Raw genomic sequence first — 18,249 nt, forward strand, 5'->3', positions numbered from 1 at the left:
TTTTAAAACTTTTTTAGTGTTTTTTTTTTCGATGAAAAATACGTTTTTTCGAAATTTTTAGTACGCCATCAAATCGGGCGTCCAATTTTACATAAAAGTCTGTTTTGACACCAAATTTCTATCTCATCACCGTTTCAGGCTGCAAATGATTGAAAAACACATCTTTTATTGCATGTTCAAAAACGGATGGGGTCGTAACGCCCCTCCGTCACGAGATATCAAAAAACGGACCTCAGATTCGTGATCAGGGATAAAAGTTACCGCTAAGGACAACGTTTCACGCAAATCGAAGAGGGGTCGGGGCAACTTTTCCCGGTTTCGTGTGAGTTGGCTTTTTTACAAAAAAAAATAATTCTTATGATTTGGAAACAATGCACTCTGACAAAATTTAGATTTTTGTTTTTCAAAAATCACAAATTGTTCAAACTCCGGTACCAGAATACGAACCATTCTAAGCTCGAGTTTGGGAATTCAGTTTCAGTGATGAACGTCAATTAAAAACATTGGATTTTTTCCACGAACTTATTTTTTTCTAAAGTCCCAATCGTTACTCATAACTTTAACTGATGTTCTTAAAAAAGAATGAAAAAGTAAAATCAAATCTTTATTCACAAGAGTAATGCAACAAAGTAAATCAAATCATAAACTGTTGTTCTGTGATAAGCCACAAACTAGTAATGCGGCATTGATGCTTCAGCTCTCAATTTATCACTCACAATCCTTATCAAAATAGCAGCGGAAGTGTGCAAACTGCGTCAACTGCCTGCGTTCTAGATATCGTTGTCCATCATGGTGGCGAGCGTGTTCGAAGTGCTGTAACAACTTTTACCGCGCAGTGTAACCCGGCGTGATTTCCGATACAAAACCGCCAGTGCAGCCACGAGTAAGACGATTAGAGTGCCCATAATCACTATGGTGAGGGTGTGGGAAGAGCCGGCAGTGGAGGGTTCGGACTTGAGCCCTTGGAACATGACGGGATTGTAGCTTGCAAAGGCGGGATTCGCCGCTTGATCGAGTTGTTTGCGCAGGATGAGGAGTTTTTCGGCGTTTTCGTTGATTTTGTCCATGAATTTATCGATTTTGAACGACTGTTCGTAGATTTTTAGCTCTAGCTTTTGGCTTGTGAGGTTGAACTTGGTCTCCGTTAAAACGTTTAGTTCGGTCATCATTCGTTTCAAATCACCGGAGACGAAGGTGTCGTTGGTGGTTGCATTTTGCAGCTGGGACAGTTTAACGTCCAGAATCGTTTGCTTCACCTGAATGAGGTCATTTTCCAGGGCCAATTGTTTTTTCGTTAGATCCAGTATTTCTCCCTCGAGTTTTTCAGAAGTGTTGGCGAGTGCCATTTTTTGCTCGTTAAATTTCTCGATGTCGTCGATTGCATTTTGCATAATTTGCTTGATTTCGGTGGTGTCTACGATTGGCTCGGAGTTGTTCAAATACTTGTCCAGGTGCTTCAAGGTGGTGTTCCACTCGTTCAGGGGGTTTGTATCGTCCGTACAGTAGATTCCCTTGACGTTGGTTTTGTCTGCGATAAGGGACTCTGATTTAAATCCTCCGACCACAATCGTCTGGGTGTTCAAACTGCGAATCATTTTCGTGAGGAACGTGCAGTTCCAGTAATTGTCAGCGATGCTAATTTTGTTCATCTGGGGGAAAATCTTTTGAATTTCCTGGTAGCTGAACTCCTTTAGGCGATTGCCATCGATGTACAGTTCTTCAAGGTGGTGTGAAGAGGTGAAAATATCGACATCGATTCGATTCAACTTATTGTACGAAATGTCGAGCCGTTTGAGGGATGATAGCTGGGAAAAAGTACCATGCTGCAAGTTGGAAATCTTCGTATCTTCCAAGTTCAAATCAATCAGATTTGTTAGCTTTGCGAAGCTGGTCAACTTGAGTGGACCAAGCGCATTATGGGACAAGTCCATAAGCTCCACCGCCGTTATTTGGCTAATTGAATCCAGTGAGGTTAGATTGTTCCATGCCAAGTCTAGACTTTTAATCTTCAGCTTAGCAAAATCATCAGCTTCTATCGTCGAGATGCTGTTGTTCGATGCAAACAGCTGTTGAACGCTAGGATTTAGCTTGATTTTCTTCAACTGATTGTTCGTTACGCCAATAATTTTCACATTCAAGTCGTTGAATTCTAATGAAGTTAGATTATTGTTTTTTAACCACAAATATTCCAAACCCTCAACATTCTGGAACATATCTTTTTCCAGCATTACTAGTTGATTATTTTGCAAAAACACCATCGTGAGAGCAGTATTATGGAGAAACAGTTCGTTTGACAAAATCTGCAGCTGATTCCTCGCCATGCTAATTTTCCGCAGCTTCGTAAGTGGGGCAAAAACCGCCTCTTCCAAAGCTTTCAACGAATTCCCCGCCAAAAACAGTGATGTCAGCTCGTACAAATTAGCAAAAGCCTTCTCCTCAATCACGCTGATGTTGTTGTTGCTCAAATCCAAGTGGTTCAAACTGGACGCACCCGTGAACACATAATTCTTAACCTCCTGCAAACTGTTGGTGGACAAATTCAGCAAAAGCAACGACGAAGCCTTCTCGAACGTGTACCGGCTGATGCTTTCGATGCTGCACTCGGCCACGCCCAGCAGTTGGACCGTGGAGTACGAGTCGAAAATCTTCCGCGGAACTTCGATCAACTTCGAGTCGACAAACCGGAAGTGGTACGGCGTGTTGTACCGGTAGCCGCTGCCGCTGCTGAAGGTGACGGTCGTGGCGACGTCGTCGACGATCACGTTTCGAAAGGTGCAGTTCCGGGAGTTGTCGTAGTAGCCACCGTTGCCCTCGCTACAGCTGGCCGTGAGGGCGTGGACGAAGGTGCCGGTCCCGGCGAGCGCCAAGAGGAGCGTGCATCTGAAAAAGGAGTGCATAATTTCGAGAAATTTATTATTGAAACTAGTGTTTGATATTATGTTGATCGATTTGAATAGCTCTTGTTTCGTTTGACACATAAAAATGTCTATTTAAAATATTTTTTTCGAAAACTGAAAAAATTGCATCAAAAACTAAAAATGTTCTCATAAAAACAAGTTTCAAAAAAGGTTCTAACGCATACAATTTGACAGTTAATATCAAACGTAATCGACAATGATAACCAAAATAAAATCAAGACCATTAAGAGAATTTGACTATTTTCATTTCATACAATTAAATCTGACTCTGGTAAAAGTTACAACCATGTAAGCTTAGAAACTAGAACGCAAACAAAACTAAACCATTCAAAAGTGTCTCAATATGATAACACATTTTTTAAACATTCTCGTAGTTTTTTCCTAAGTTCCATACGTTACCACAAGAGTAAACCTACCTCAACAGCATAAACCACATGATCACAACAAAATGTGTGCGAAATCTACTTAGGCGTGTTTTTCAAACCACTGCTCCAGAAGAACTAAATCTATCGGAAAGGAGGGCTTTCTAAAAGCATCGCAAAATATATTCACCTTTGAAGAGGGCCTATATGTACCTGAAATTTAAATTCAATATGAGCCTCAAGTTAAAAAAAAATCATTTAATTGTATCGATACTAACAGTAAACTTAGGTCTTTTTGAAAGCGTATTACAGTCTGGAGCATATGATACAATTTCATTCATATATAAATAGCTGCAGCAGCATGGTAATCTTATCAACGGAAACGCGGATGGAAATTCATGGAAGAGGCTCTTATGTACAACATACATGCAAGCCGCAGCAATGTTTGTTGTTCATACTCCACTGATGCCGGGCTTCAAATGTCGTCGCAAAATCAAGCCTGCCGGGGAAGTCTTTAGTAAACATCTTCTAGCAAATGTTTTGGGCAAACAAACCAAACTGGATGAAGATAAAGAATCAATGATGTGAGATTGTATTAAATTTTGATTTATTTTGAAGCTATAAACTTTACAACAATTATCGAAAATGCACGAACGATTTCAAACCAAAAAACTCGAATACGTTAAATAACTAATCAATTTATGTACATCTTTTCCCATTTCAGACTGAGCAATTTGCAGTATTATGGATTTTATTTATAGTTATCGTACTAGGCAACCTGGCTGTGTTAGTAACGCTCTTTATGAACAAAAATCGGAAATCTCGGATGAACTTCTTCATCAAGCAGCTGGCGATAGCCGGTAAGTAAAACACTTTCAATTATATCACTTTGAAATCAAGGTCTACAAAAAAATATTTTTCCTAGTATCAGTTCAAACCAAATTATTGATTTAATATTTTAATAAAATTTCCTATTTTAAAATTGAAAATCGGACCAATGGTTTCCGACTAATCGCCTGTTGAAAATTACAGGCTAATTAAGTAACACTTTAAACAAATATTTTTCATCGATTCAAATTCTTCGTGAGGCTGTATCTCAGAAACTAATTGCCTAATATTCAAAGTCTCAAAGAGAAATTTGAAGGATTTTTTTTTCAGCTTTCCAAAAATATTTTTCAGTGGTACTTTTTTTCAAGATTTATTTTGAATTGCAACAAAAATAAAAACAAAAAAACTGTAAAGCTATAACTTGAAAACGGTTGCAAATTTGATTTGACATCAAAATAGTAGTTTATGCAACAAGTTGCAAAAAGAGGATTTTTTCAGCACGAGTCGTACATTTATCCAACGAGGTTCACCGAGTTGGATAAATACGACGAGTGCTGAAAAAATCAAGTTTTGCAACGAGTTCCATACAACATTTTTTGCAATTTCGAAAAACACCCATTGAGTGAAATTTTAAGTCGAATTTTCATGTATTTTGTCAATAAATCGTTTAAATCAAAAAAATGTTGAAAAGTGTTACTTTTCGAAACATGTGCTGAAAAGTTCAACTTTTCAGCACTTGTTTCACTTGTTTCACCATTTCAGTGCTGAAAAGTAGAACTTTTCAGCATTTATTTTGAAAATTGTTGCTATTCGATTCTGTTATTTTTGGTACAGAAAAGTAGGCTATTTCGTCGTTCAAGAATGACAGGAAAAGTAAGTAGTTTCACGACGGAATTGCAAAAAATGATGTTTATGAACTTTTCGTCCAGGTTTTCGATATTTATAAAAAACGTGATATTTCCAAAAAATCATATTTTCTAACTATGTTTTGCACCATCACGCACTATAGCTCAGAAGATGTATTTTTTAATTCGCTAAAATATGTCAAAAAATTTAAAAAATGTTTTTTTTTTGTAAATTCAGCTTTTAGTGATGAAAAGTTAAAAAAGTGGTTTTTATCGTGTACTTTTGTTTTTTTTTCAAAAAATCGATCAGAAAATCAATTCTCGAAATGCAGAATTTCATACATTTACATACCCATTTTATATATCCAGCCTCCAAAATTGTGTGAAACTTGTATGTAAAAACCATTCTACTTTGATATTATTAAAACAAACGAATAGAAAACAACCGGACTTTTGTAAAATGCTTTTTTAAACACTTTTTTCAATGAAATGTTTAAGCATTGGTTGAAACTTCAACTTTCATTTCGAGAGTTTTTTTTTAAATCCTATAAACACATGAAACACAATAGCTTATAGGACCTTTTCATAAAAAAAGTTGTTAGATTTCGTTGTGTTCCACAAAACATATCAAGAAATTTCATTTATTTATTTAACAACCATTTCTTTGCTCTAAATTATTCAGGTTTCTCTTGTCATGTAATAACCCTTACCTCCGTAGAACAATAAAAAAACAATCGCCCAGTAGAACGCAAAAACTCATGGTAAAAATATGAATAGCGAATCTTGATTCATTGACAAACCAAGCCTAATCAAAGCATTTTGCAATTTTGAATTCAACCGAATTTAGAAAATTTGTCCAAAAAAGGTTTTAAAGTAATTAGAAAAGATTTTCGAGGGGAAGCATGAAATATCAGAAATACATGCATCATGAATTTTTCAAAAATATTCAGACTGGGCCGAATGGGTTTTCCCCAAAGTTTGTATGGATAATTAGTGCTGTTCAGTTCGCCTACAAATTGAATGCAATTTTTGCTTGCATGCAACATTGACGAATCGCCTTAATAATTATTCTCCATTCTTTGGAGAACCATTCAGCCCAGTCTAAATATTTTTGAAAAATTCAAGGTGCAAGTATTTCTGGGGACCCTGAAGTTCATGCTTCTCCTCGAGTTGAGCCGGCGTAGTATTTTTTTTTCATTTTGTCAATTGTTAAAAAATCTAGGAGTTTTTGCATTCTTTTAAACACGCCCAGTCCTTTGAAAACATGAATTTTAAAGAAAAAAAAAAAAAAACTTTCGGTGAAATGCCTATTCGGTAATAATATTATTCCTTACAAACGATTCTTTTCTTTTTCTCTCCCTCGCAGATCTCAGCGTCGGTCTGCTGAGCGTGCTGACGGACATCGTGCAGCGGATTACCATCTCGTGGCTGGCCGGGAACGTGGCCTGCAAGGTGATACGGTTCATCCAGGTGTGGGTCACGTACGCGTCCACCTATGTCCTGGTGGCGCTCAGTATCGATCGCTACGATGCGATTACCCATCCGATGAACTTTTCCGGATGTTGTAAGTCCTTTTTTGTGGTCATTCATTGCCAATCATTGTCCCACTGTATCACGTCACGTGTTGCCACCACAAGGCAGCTTCACCGGGGGGATATATTACGCTTAGTCAGAGGACATGGCAAGTAGTAGTACATTCTGAAACCATTTTCCAACCTCCCCACAGGGAAGAGAGCTCGAAGACTGGTGGCGGCTGCTTGGGGTTTTAGCGCGGTCTTTTCATCACCCATGTTCTACCTGTACGAGGAACGTGTTATTCAAGGTTAGTATTGTGGTGCAGTGTACACCCACGTGTTCTCGAACGTAGCGGCGGGCTCTCTTGACACATTTTTTTTCTCTTTTATTTGAAATTTTAAGTTTTAAATGCTCCCAAAACATTTAAAAAAGAATAAATGAAAAAGTCGTTAAGTCTTAATTCTCAAAATAACTTATCGAACCAAGAGACCGCGACTCCTTCGCTATGTACCGATGATGATGATGAAAGGTTTTAAGAGATGAAGGTGATGAAATCCTACCTTTTTTCCGGTTCCTTTACTTTCACACAGATCAGCTCCAGTGTTGGATCGATCTCGGAAATGCGCTCCGGTGGCAGCTGTACATGTGCTGGGTGGCCACGTCTTTGTTCGTCGTGCCGGCGTTCATCATATCGGCGTGCTACGTAATCATCATCAAAACAATCTGGTCGAAAGGGTCGATGCTGGGACCGGTCGGCGGAAAGTGTAAGTATAGATTGTATGGTGGTGAGGGGTGGGGGAACCCAGCTAGGTTGTTTATCAAAAACAGTATCATAAGTTATGCATGGAACATTTTGAATACACCCACCATTGTACCGAATCATGAACGTAAATTGCTGTTATGTAGAATTCATATGGCAGGCAAGGGGGAACTTTCTTAAATTAAAAAAGGAGAATGTTTGTCTTGAATCTATAAAACAAAGCATTTCGAATTGTTTTCAGTTTATAGGTCCTTAAAAAAAATGATATATTTACAGAAAAATCTGTAAAGCATGAAATCTGACTAATAATTTCCATCGATGTTGATGACAACATTTTTACAAATCAATTTCAATAAAATCCTACAGTGGGAACTGAGCTAGAAAGTTTCTATCAACAGTTTCACAAAATAAGTTGTTTAAACAGTGATTCTTTAAATTGGATGGAGTTACAAGTGAGTACTTAACCTGCCAATCCTACGAGAACTTTTTTTTCTACCAAAGCTGTAGAACTTGATCCAAAAAAGTTATTAGCAATTTTCGTATGCAAAACATTTCCTCACTAAGTCAGCCTTTTATGTGCTAATTTTATTCAAAATTAGCACAAATGCTCAAAACAACCCAAAAACCGTCCAGATGCTTTACGAAAGCTCTTTAAGTTTCTTTTAATAATTTGGACTGCAGCAGGATAAAACTTTGTTCCAGTATATATTTCTGCTGATACAAATTTTATTTAAAGTTTTTGTCACCCTCCCCCCCCCCCCCGCTTCAAAGTTAGCCCGAAAAATCAGGGGGAAAAACAAAATTCAAAAAACTTCAAAATGTCAATGGAAATTTAAGTGCAACCAGCTAAAATCCATTTATGTCGACCAAAAGAAAAAAAAGCAAAAAAAGGTAAATAGCAAAAACTAATTTTTTCGATATGAATTTTCAGCCAATAAAAAAAAAGTAAATCTTTCCCTTGAAGAGTATCGGGGCCGGCATTAACAAAGCGGATTCAGTGACAGTTTATTAATCAACTTAATGTTAACATGTTAAGTTTAATGTTAACATTCCATAGGTTGTCTTCCTAAGGTGTCTTGATAAGGTCCAGTTTGTGGCGATACACTACCTTCCCTTTACTAAGCAATCGAATCCAGAAGAGAAAAGATCACCAGTTGTAATGGTCCGAGCCGGGATTTGAACCCTGATCTACCTTTTACCAGGCGGAAGCGTTACCACTGGGCTACGTGGCTCGGAATTTATCGTTTAAATTGCAGAAAATTTGAAAATCAAAAACCCAAACAATGATTTGTTATGGGCTACCATTTGACAGCTAGTGCTTTTGTTGTGGGCACTCATTTGACAACCGTGCTAATGTCGACTGTTGTCAGTTTGCTTTGGTCGGAAAAGGGTTGCCATCCCCCCGCTTTTTGACGTTCCGAGAAAAACGCGTTTAAATGTTTAACCTTGAATAAACAAAAACGAGAGCACGCAATGTAAACAATAACAAATACGTTTTCTGTGCATTGTCCTGATATTTGGCTTAATTTGGTTGCCGGAGTCCCGAAAAATAATAACAAATGTTTACGGTAGTCGAGCTCGTACCTGTGTCAAACGCGTTCTGACTTGAAATCCCATTGGCCAATTGTCGCACTTACATCAATTTTCAGGCTGTGTCGAGATAGCAAGACAAAATTGAAAAAAAAAAACGAAGTTGACTTTATAGCTGTCGGCCACCATTGCTAGTACCAACCACTAGTGTCTTCCTTTTAATCTACAAGGACTTCGCCGCCCTGGGCTCCTAAGTGTATGAAAGTATGGCACGGAGCGACGGCGCCGAATACTCATATTTACACAAAGAATTTTAGAGCGCCCGCCGCGGGATTCGAACCAGCGACCTCTGGATTGTGAGTCCAGTGCGCGGTCCGATTGATCCACACGGGCGGGACAAGACAAAATTGAAACTTCCTTTATATGAAAAGTGACAACATTGCACAGGGTTTTTTCGGTTTTTGTTGAATATCTCAAGATTGAAATCGAATTTTGGGGACCTGTGAAGCACGGTGCTCAAAATTCCAATCTATCGATTCCTTACACCATAACGCACCTCGGAGCAAAAAATAAAAATAAAACATTACCTGAGTTTTCGAGGTACAGCCCTTTGGAGATGTTACATCCGATTTTCAATAAGAAAACCAAAGCAATTTATACAATTCAGCATTCCAAAGAATATGCATTTCAAGATAATGATGAACTTTGCTTCATATGACTGTCAAGTATCTCTGGGCCAAGTTTCAGAAGGTTTGCTGATGTTGTTTACGAGATACAGCCATTTTAAACCCGGGCAGAAAGTTGCATCTTGGAAAAATCTACCCATGTTCGTAAAAACACGAACAAGTCAAGTTCACCCCAGGGTATGGTTAAGAGATAACCGAACATGGCCACGAACATAAATTGTTCGAGGCGTATCTGCGAAAAATCTTGTTGAGTTTATTTGACCAACAATGCCACATCAAGTTGAGTTTATAGTAGCAAACAACTGAAATCTTCCAAAAATCATATCAAGTTCATAAAGTAGATTTTGATCCCAAAAATAATTTTATTGGTTTTTAATGCACCCCGCCACAATTCAGACCCCCCCCCCCCTTCTTCCTCTTCACAAATATGAGTAATATTGCAGGAATATACGCACTTACATCAAAACAAGATTTTTCAAAGTTGAAAAATTATTTTACTTTAAAAACTCATTAAAAAATTGTGGAGAAAGCGTTGAATTGCCAAAATGTCACAATAATTTTCCAAATCACGAAAAATCCAAAGTCTCTATATTCCATTTTTTTTTAATTAAAAATAAAAGTTTATGAAAATATTCCTAAAATTGCATAAGTCCAAAAATCCACAGTAAAATTTCAAAAAGCCTGGTAATGTTTCTTATCAAAATTATTTTTCAAAATGTTGAAAAATATTGAACTGGCTGAGAGTAGGAATTTCGCAAAGTCCTGAAAATCTAATAAATTCTACCAAAAATCTCGTCGTGATATGGATCCCGTATATTTTCGAAGTGCCGGAACGATTTTTGTAGGGGGTATATCAATAATTATTAAAACCCGACTTTCGAATTTCAAAATTTCAATGAAGACGTTTTGTTAGGGACATTATTTTGGGAACAAACTGATGTTTTGTAAAAATCGGACAAAATTTTCCTGTAATTTCGTCGATTTTTCCGAAATTTTGGTTCAAAGCAAAAATAAACATCAAAATAATTTATCATGTTTCCAAACTCCCAAAAATTTTCAAGGTCCCAATTTTTTTTTCGGTTTCCTCATCTCGAAAAATTTCTAAGTGTTGAAAATATTTTACTAGCCGAAAGCCAAAATTTTGCTAAGTCCAAAAAATCAAATAAATTTTACCAAAAATCTTGTCGTGATACGGATCCCGCAAATTTTCTAAGTGCCGGAACGATTTTTGTAGGGGGTATATCAATAATTATTAAAACCCGACTTTCGAATTTCAAAATTTCAATGAAGACGTTTTGTTAGGGACATTATTTTGGGAACAAACTGATGTTTTGTAAAAATCGGACAAAATTTTCCTGTAATTTCGTCGATTTTTCCGAAATTTTGGTTCAAAGCAAAAATAAACATCAAAATAATTTATCATGTTTCCAAACTCCCAAAAATTTTCAAGGTCCCAATTTTTTTTTCGGTTTCCTCATCTCGAAAAATTTCTAAGTGTTGAAAATATTTTACTAGCCGAAAGCCAAAATTTTGCTAAGTCCAAAAAATCAAATAAATTTTACCAAAAATCTTGTCGTGATACGGATCCCGCAAATTTTCTAAGTGCCGGAACGATTTTTGTAGGGGGTATATCAATAATTATTAAAACCCGACTTTCGAATTTCAAAATTTCAATGAAGACGTTTTGTTAGGGACATTATTTTAGGAACAAACTGATGTTTTGTAAAAATCGGACAAAATTTTCCTGTAATTTCGTCGATTTTTCCGAAATTTTGGTTCAAAGCAAAAATAAACATCAAAATAATTTATCATGTTTCCAAACTCCCAAAAATTTTCAAGGTCCCAATTTTTTTTTCGGTTTCCTCATCTCGAAAAATTTCTAAGTGTTGAAAATATTTTACTAGCCGAAAGCCAAAATTTTGCTAAGTCCAAAAAATCAAATAAATTTTACCAAAAATCTTGTCGTGATACGGATCCCGCAAATTTTCTAAGTGCCGGAACGATTTTTGTAGGGGGTATATCAATAATTATTAAAACCCGACTTTCGAATTTCAAAATTTCAATGAAGACGTTTTGTTAGGGACATTATTTTAGGAACAAACTGATGTTTTTGTAAAAATCGGACAAACATTTCCTGTAATTTCGTCGATTTTTGCGAAATTTTGGTTCAAAGCAAAAATAAACATCAAAATAATTTATCATGTTTCCAAACTCCCAAAAATTTTCTAAGTCCAAAAAAAAAAAATGCTTTTTCTGTAAAAAGTAAAGAATTAAAAAATATACGCAAAAATTTCAAAGTCCAGCTTAAATAAAATTATACTTAAAAATATCAGCCCGTGTTGAGAGCATATGAAAATTATTCTATGTGTCGGAAATTGAAAATTCTGTCAGTGACTGCTAATTTTTCTAAGTCCAGCATAAATTTGAAATAAAGTCAAAATAATCATTCCATGATACGCAGTCGGTTTCAAAAGTCGTCATAACTCGAGGAGTTTACAGCAAGATGCGAATAAACAAGCCAAGATAGTTCGAAGTTATATCCACCAACTCACTTTCCGCCCGGGAAATGCTATGTCCGACGTTTTCGTAGAAAATCTATAAAATCAAAACAATTTCAGTACTTTAAAGAATATGCATTACAAGATAATGATGGTTTTTGCTTCATATGACTACCAAAAATCTCTGGGTCGAGTTTCAGAAGGTTTGCTGTAGTAGTTTTTAAGATACAGGCGTTTTAAGATGTTGATGTTGTTTTGTTTTGTTTTTTTATATTTTAATTTTTTTTGGAAGAACCTAAAAATGCAACAAAAATGAAGGGTGAAGCATCCCAATTGGTAAAATCTGAAGGGCGCCTAGAGGAAAAGGATCCCGTGGTCAGAATGAGCTAAAATTTGGAGTTAAGCCTAGTGATGGGTCAATCTTTGATTTCAGGGGGTAGCCCCGAAGAAGCCCGGATTTGGACAATCTTAATGGTCAGAGGCCAGAATTCCAATAAAAACACACACATTTATATCTTTTTGTTAATTTATATTTTAATGATAGTTACTACTCCAATTATTATTTCTTACTTACAGTTCGCTACCGCAACGGGAGTGCCGACCTGGCCAGCCGGCGGGCCAGCTCCCGGGGCATCATCCCGCGGGCCAAGGTGAAAACCGTCAAGATGACCATCGTGATTGTGATCGTGTTCGTGCTCTGCTGGTCGCCGTACATCGTGTTCGATCTGCTGCAGGTGTTTGAGCAGATTCCGAAGACGCAAACAAACATCGCGATTGCGACGCTCATCCAAAGTTTGGCCCCGCTCAATTCGGCTGCCAACCCGCTCATCTACTGTCTCTTCTCGACGCACTTTGTCAGGACTTTAAAGTACGGGTTTATTTGTAATTATTTTGTGGTGTGATGCTAATTTATGGTGTTTTTTTTTGCTCTTTTTAATCCACAGAAGACTCCCACCATTCCGATGGCTGCTGTCGTCCGGGTTGTGCTGTGGTAGCCCAGAGGACACCAACGGCCACAACGATTGTGGCCAAACCGCGAACGGAAACCGGCTGCGGAACCAACACAGCAGCGATTCCATGAGGACCCTTACCACTTCGCTGACGGTTTCCACGCGGAGGCCTCCGACCATTGTCCGGACGTCGCGGGTTATCGTATAGCAGCAGGGGTCAACCGACGCTGCCGCCACCAAGACGACGGTAATGACGAGGACGGCGTCGGGACGCCCTGGTGGACGGAAGCTATCCTGGTACAAAACGTAATCTCTCAAATCATCGAAGCGCAGCAAAAGATCTAGTCAAATTTGTACACTTTTAATTGATTGCGTGTTACCATTGAGGACATTTTTCGAGAACAAACAAATATTTGATAAGATACTTTAAGAATCGTTGTAAAAATCCATTTTATTAGTAAGTGCAACTCAGAAAAGTTATAGATCTTAAGACATCACCCCAAAACACACACATTCTGTAAAGTGTAAAGTAAGTGCCAGTTCAGATGGGGGCCTTTTAAGCCTTACTCAAAAATTTCTCAAAGAAGGCAGCCAGCGTTGTAAAAGTGCTTTTAACTGTCAGTAATAACCAAGTGTATACCAAAAAGAAAACAAAAGATACCGAAAATGAGTCGAATACCCGAACGATTGAAGTATAATGAGAGAGCAGTTAGAAGGAGAGGGAGAGGGAAGATGTTCGGCGTACAGTGTTTTATTCACTCCGTATTATCTGTTAGACTGATATTTGAACTGTGTATTTTATATGCTGAACCACTTAATCACCTGTGAAAAATAGCATTACGTATAGTTTATGAGTTGTTAGTAAATAAAGATATTATATGAAACTAATTTATACAAGTTTGAATCGGTTCGAAAGCCTTGTAATTTGTATTTGTAATTAAAAAAACTAAGGAAAAAACAAGACCATAACAAAAATGGTTTTAACTTTTTAATTTCAACTGTGCTCAATTTGTTTGTCAAATCATCAGCTGGAACTGAATGTGGTTCAAATGAAATAGATGTTCCCTACATTCTGGATGTATTTCTCTTTCAGTCCATTAACTCGACTTCCTAGATTAAACGTAATGTCTACAGTATATAAAAAAAGTATTTACACCCCTTGGGCACTATGCACATTTTGTGATGAAACATGTAAAAAATTTAAAGTTTGACAGGAACCTAGTACTACGTTTTGTTCAGAAACTCATGCCAAACATTTTGCTACAAAACGCTCATGAAAAGATGATTTCTATAAAAAGTTATATAACAAATACTATTACGAAAATAAAAAAGGTGCAAAAAAAGTTTGTACACCTTTCGAAAAATTAACATAAATAATGTTATTTGTTGACAAATCACCATAAATCCAGTCTCCCAACTCCAAATAGGCATCCTTGACTGATTAAAAAAATAATTTGGATTGAATATAATGTTTACTAACTACTTAGTATAAAAGTTTATATAACTCTGGAAATTCTATATAAAACTTATCTAAACTTAATTTTGCAAACTTTTAATTCAAATAAATGTCAATATATTACCATAGAATTGCTAAATCAACAATTTGGAGTGAGTATAAAACCGTTTTGGGGGTATTATGTATCGATAGAATAGATTTTTCGTTGGAATTTCGTACCAACCCGGAATTACGTCGTAGGAAAATCCGCCGGCATCCGAACCGGTCCACGATTCACAAGTCAACCTATGTGGAATCGGAAAGGGCATAAAATTTCCGATCTTTTGATACCCAGACATCTAGGTTTTCTATAAAACCCACGTTTTTAAATACCTGGGCAAAAAGTAAGTTTGATCCACGAGAACAAAACTTACGAAATTCCATACATTTTTGGCAGGTTGCTCAAACGAAACCAAAACAACGTTTTTGCCTAGGTATTTAAAAACGTGAGTTTTATAGAAAACCTAGATGTCTGGGTATCAAAAGATCGGAAATTTTATGCCCTTTCCGATTTCACATAGGTTGACTTGTGAATTGTGGACCGGTTCGGATGCCGGCGGATTTTCCGACGACGTAATTCCGGGTTGGTACGAAATTCCAGCGAAAAATCTATTCTAGCGATACAAAGACCCCCAAAACGGTGTTATACCCACTCCAAAATGTTTATTGAGCAATTCTATGGTAATATATTGACATTTAGTTGCATTAAAAGTTTGCAAAATTAAGTTTAGATAAGTTTTATATAGAATTTCCACAGATATATAAACTTTTGTACTGAGTAGTTAGTAAATATTATATTCAATCCAAATTATTTTTTTAATCAGTCAAGGATGCCTATTTGGAGTTGGGAGACTGGATTTATGGTGATTTGTCAACAAATAACATTATTTATGTTAATTTTTCGAAAGGTGTACAAACTTTTTTTGCACCTTTTTTATTTTCGTAATAGTATTTGTTATATAACTTTTTATAGAAATCATCTTTTCATGAGTTTTATTGTAGCAAAATGTTTGGCATGAGTTTCTGAACAAAACGTAGTACTAGGTTTCTGTCAAACTTTAAATTTTTTACATGTTTCATCACAAAATGTGCATAGTGCCCAAGGGGTGTAAATACTTTTTTTACATACTGTAACTGTGCCAAAACTCTTGTGTGTGCTTATATATAGGGAATTCTTTCTCTTTATGCAGTCATCTTTATCAGTATCATTGAATCCAGGAGGAAAACATTTGTTAACAAAAATAGACTAACGTGTGTGTTTTAATTTAATTCTGATACAGTAGTTTTTCGGTAACTGGGCGTTGTTTAACTGGGCTGCTTTTTAACTGGGCGCTCGATAACTGGGCCGTAACCCAGTTAAAAAGCAGACAAACGTCAAAAAAACCAAAACAAACCAAAATGACCGTGGGGTTAATGGATGCAAAAAACATATTCAATAAATAAAAAAACTTTTTTCAAACCTTTGTTTAATTTCAAGTTACAATTAAAGAAATATGAAAAGTAAGCATTGTAAATAAATTTGAGTAACTTTTATTTTTATATTTCATCTGGAAAATATTATGCATCGGTGGTCCCCTCGTTATTTTTTGTTCAGCCCAGTTAACGAGCAACATTCGGTGACTGGGCTACGTTCTCAGCCCAGTTACCGAACAACTACTGTAATTCCTTATTTATTCATACCCTTTAATTAAACTTACAAATCAAACTTTACACATTTAAATGGTTGTTCATTAGGGTGCAAAGAGTATTTGACTTTTTTTTTCAAAACCTCGTTCCACAAGCTGAATATTGTTCCTTGAGCTATTTAGGACTCTGGGCCAAATATGAGCAGGATACAAGCTACCGGAACTACATCGCGGGAGTCCAGGACAGTCTCCAGTCCAATCCAAAGAACTTCTGGTCGTATGTCAAGGAGAGGAAGCAGGTGGGTGAAATACCAACAGAGATTTCGTATTGCGAGGAAAAGTCGACTTCGCCGGAGGCAGCCGCCAACCTTTTTGTACGGTTTTTCGAATCCGTTCACAGCCCGACTGAACCTACGGTCACCGCAGAGCAGCTTAACGAACTTGTGACATTCAACATCAACCTCCCGTTGCTTACTGTTTCGGTCGCGGAAGTCAAGACAGCTTTAAGCTCTGTGGATGCAGCAAAAGGCCCGGGACCCGACCGGATCCCACCATCCGTCGTCAAGAACTGTTGCAACTCTCTTGCCCGTCCCGTCACAAGCATTTTCAACCGCTCGCTTTCCGAAGGTATCTTTCCGTCGCAGTGGAAGGTCGCCTCAATAACCCCGATTCACAAATCGGGTAGTCGAAGCAAAGTCGAGAATTACCGGTCGATCTCCATACTGAACTGTTTGGCTAAGGTCCTGGAAAAGTTCCTTGTTGACCACATTTACCCGTCCGTGAAAAACATCGTCTCGGAAATCCAGCATGGCTTCATGAAGCAGCGATCTACCACGTCCAATCTGATGGCTTACACAAACTGGATAATCCGGAGGATGGAGAAGCGACAACAAGTTGATGCGATCTACGTCGACTTCGCCAAGGTTTTCGAGCGAGTCCCGCACAAGCTTACGATCGCCAAACTGACGGCGCTTGGCCTACCTGACTGGGTCACACGTTGGCTAAACTCGTACCTGTCCAACCGCTCCGCTTACGTAAAGGTTGCCGGTTCCCTCTCGTCCGGTTACGATATCCACTCTGGTGTTCCCCAAGGAAGTCATCTCGGGCCGCTGATCTTCGTGCTGTTCATCAACGATTTGTGCTCCCGTCTTCAGTCGAGTAAGCTACTCTACGCCGACGACCTAAAAATTTTCCGACAAATTAGCGATGCCGGTGCCGTTCGTGCGCTTCAGAACGACATCAACACGCTGCTTCGATGGTGCGTTCAGAATGGAATGGAAGTGAACGAGAAAAAGTGCAAACTGATCTCGTTCTACAGGATCCGGAGGCCACTCTTAGCTGAGTACAACATGGATCAATCAGCACTTGAACGAGTTCAATCCATCGTGGACTTAGGCGTCACGATTGACTGCAAGATGGAATTCAACAAGCACGTCTCCATCTCCGTGGCCAAATCCTACATTATGCTTGGTTTTCTCTGACAAAATGCAGCTGGCTTCACTGACGTTAGAGTCTTGAAAACCCTGTACCTTTCACTGGTTCGCAGTGTGTTGGAGTACGCCGTACCGGTGTGGGCACCGTATTACGCCGTCCATCAGCAGAAGATCGAGAGCATCCAGCGTCGGTTCGTAAGATTTGCTGCTCGAGTGTTGCCCTGGAACGACCCTGGCACTTTGGCACCCTACTCGGATCTGTGCGCGCTGGTCGGCTTGCCAACACTTCAACACAGGAGGAATCTTCTTCAACGACTGTTTGTATTTGACGTTTTGCGGAACAATATCGACTGTAGTGAGCTGCTGGAAGAGGTACACATCCGGGTGCCGTCGAGAGAGCTTCGTAACTACCAGCTACTTTCTATACCGAGACACACGACCAACTATGGACATCACAACCCTCTTGACGCCTGTTGTAGGAAGTTTAATCATCCGAGTATTTTAGAACATTTTGACTTTAATTTGTGCAGCAAGTCTGTGTTTAGAAGTAAAATATTGTTACTTAGTTAGTAAGATAACATCAAGTCTGAAGAGACGGTAAATAAATTTTGATGATTTTCAAAATCACAGGAATTCCCGATTTTCAGTTTGTTCTATTAGTTTTTCTGTTATTCCGTACTGCCAAAAATATCTAAAACACTAGATCACTGGACCAACTAGGTCTGAACATGGACTGAATTTTTTAAAGCACCTTAATTAATTTTTTGCAATTCCATTGTGAAACGACTCTCTTTTCCTGTCATA

General features: G+C 37.9%; 2 protein-coding genes across 2 annotated transcripts in view; one reads left to right on the top strand and one right to left on the bottom strand.

Moving 5' to 3' along the window:
• The window catches only part of LOC120421493 (cardioacceleratory peptide receptor-like), a 179,018-nt gene extending 165,238 nt beyond the window's left edge, over positions 1 to 13,780 (top strand). Inside the window, exons 4-9 of the mRNA XM_039584712.2 lie at positions 4,005 to 4,140; positions 6,320 to 6,517; positions 6,680 to 6,775; positions 7,059 to 7,232; positions 12,519 to 12,810; positions 12,887 to 13,780. Coding sequence (XP_039440646.1) covers positions 4,005 to 4,140; positions 6,320 to 6,517; positions 6,680 to 6,775; positions 7,059 to 7,232; positions 12,519 to 12,810; positions 12,887 to 13,100 — 1,110 coding nt within the window. The 3' untranslated portion in view covers positions 13,101 to 13,780. The remainder of the gene's footprint in view (positions 1 to 4,004; positions 4,141 to 6,319; positions 6,518 to 6,679; positions 6,776 to 7,058; positions 7,233 to 12,518; positions 12,811 to 12,886) is intronic.
• On the bottom strand, positions 592 to 3,443 carry LOC120421492 (toll-like receptor 3). Its single transcript, XM_039584711.2, has 2 exons — positions 3,335 to 3,443; positions 592 to 2,880 (listed from the first exon to the last, which is right to left on the bottom strand). The coding sequence occupies exons 1-2, from the start codon at positions 3,352 to 3,354 to the stop codon at positions 771 to 773; spliced, it is 2,130 nt and encodes a 709-aa protein (XP_039440645.1). The 5' UTR covers positions 3,355 to 3,443; the 3' UTR covers positions 592 to 770.
• Positions 13,781 to 18,249: the final 4,469 nt, after the last annotated feature.

Source organism: Culex pipiens, chromosome 3 (assembly GCF_016801865.2).
Source record: "Culex pipiens pallens isolate TS chromosome 3, TS_CPP_V2, whole genome shotgun sequence".
Classification (NCBI taxonomy): Eukaryota; Metazoa; Arthropoda; class Insecta; order Diptera; family Culicidae; genus Culex; species Culex pipiens.

Coding starts and splice junctions, on each gene's coding strand:
- LOC120421492 (XM_039584711.2), bottom strand. CDS start 3,354: ATGTGGTTTATGCTGTTGAG. Junction 2,881..3,334: donor ATGTGGTTTATGCTGTTGAG/GTAGGTTTACTC, acceptor CTCCTTTTTCAG/ATGCACGCTCCTCTTGGCGC.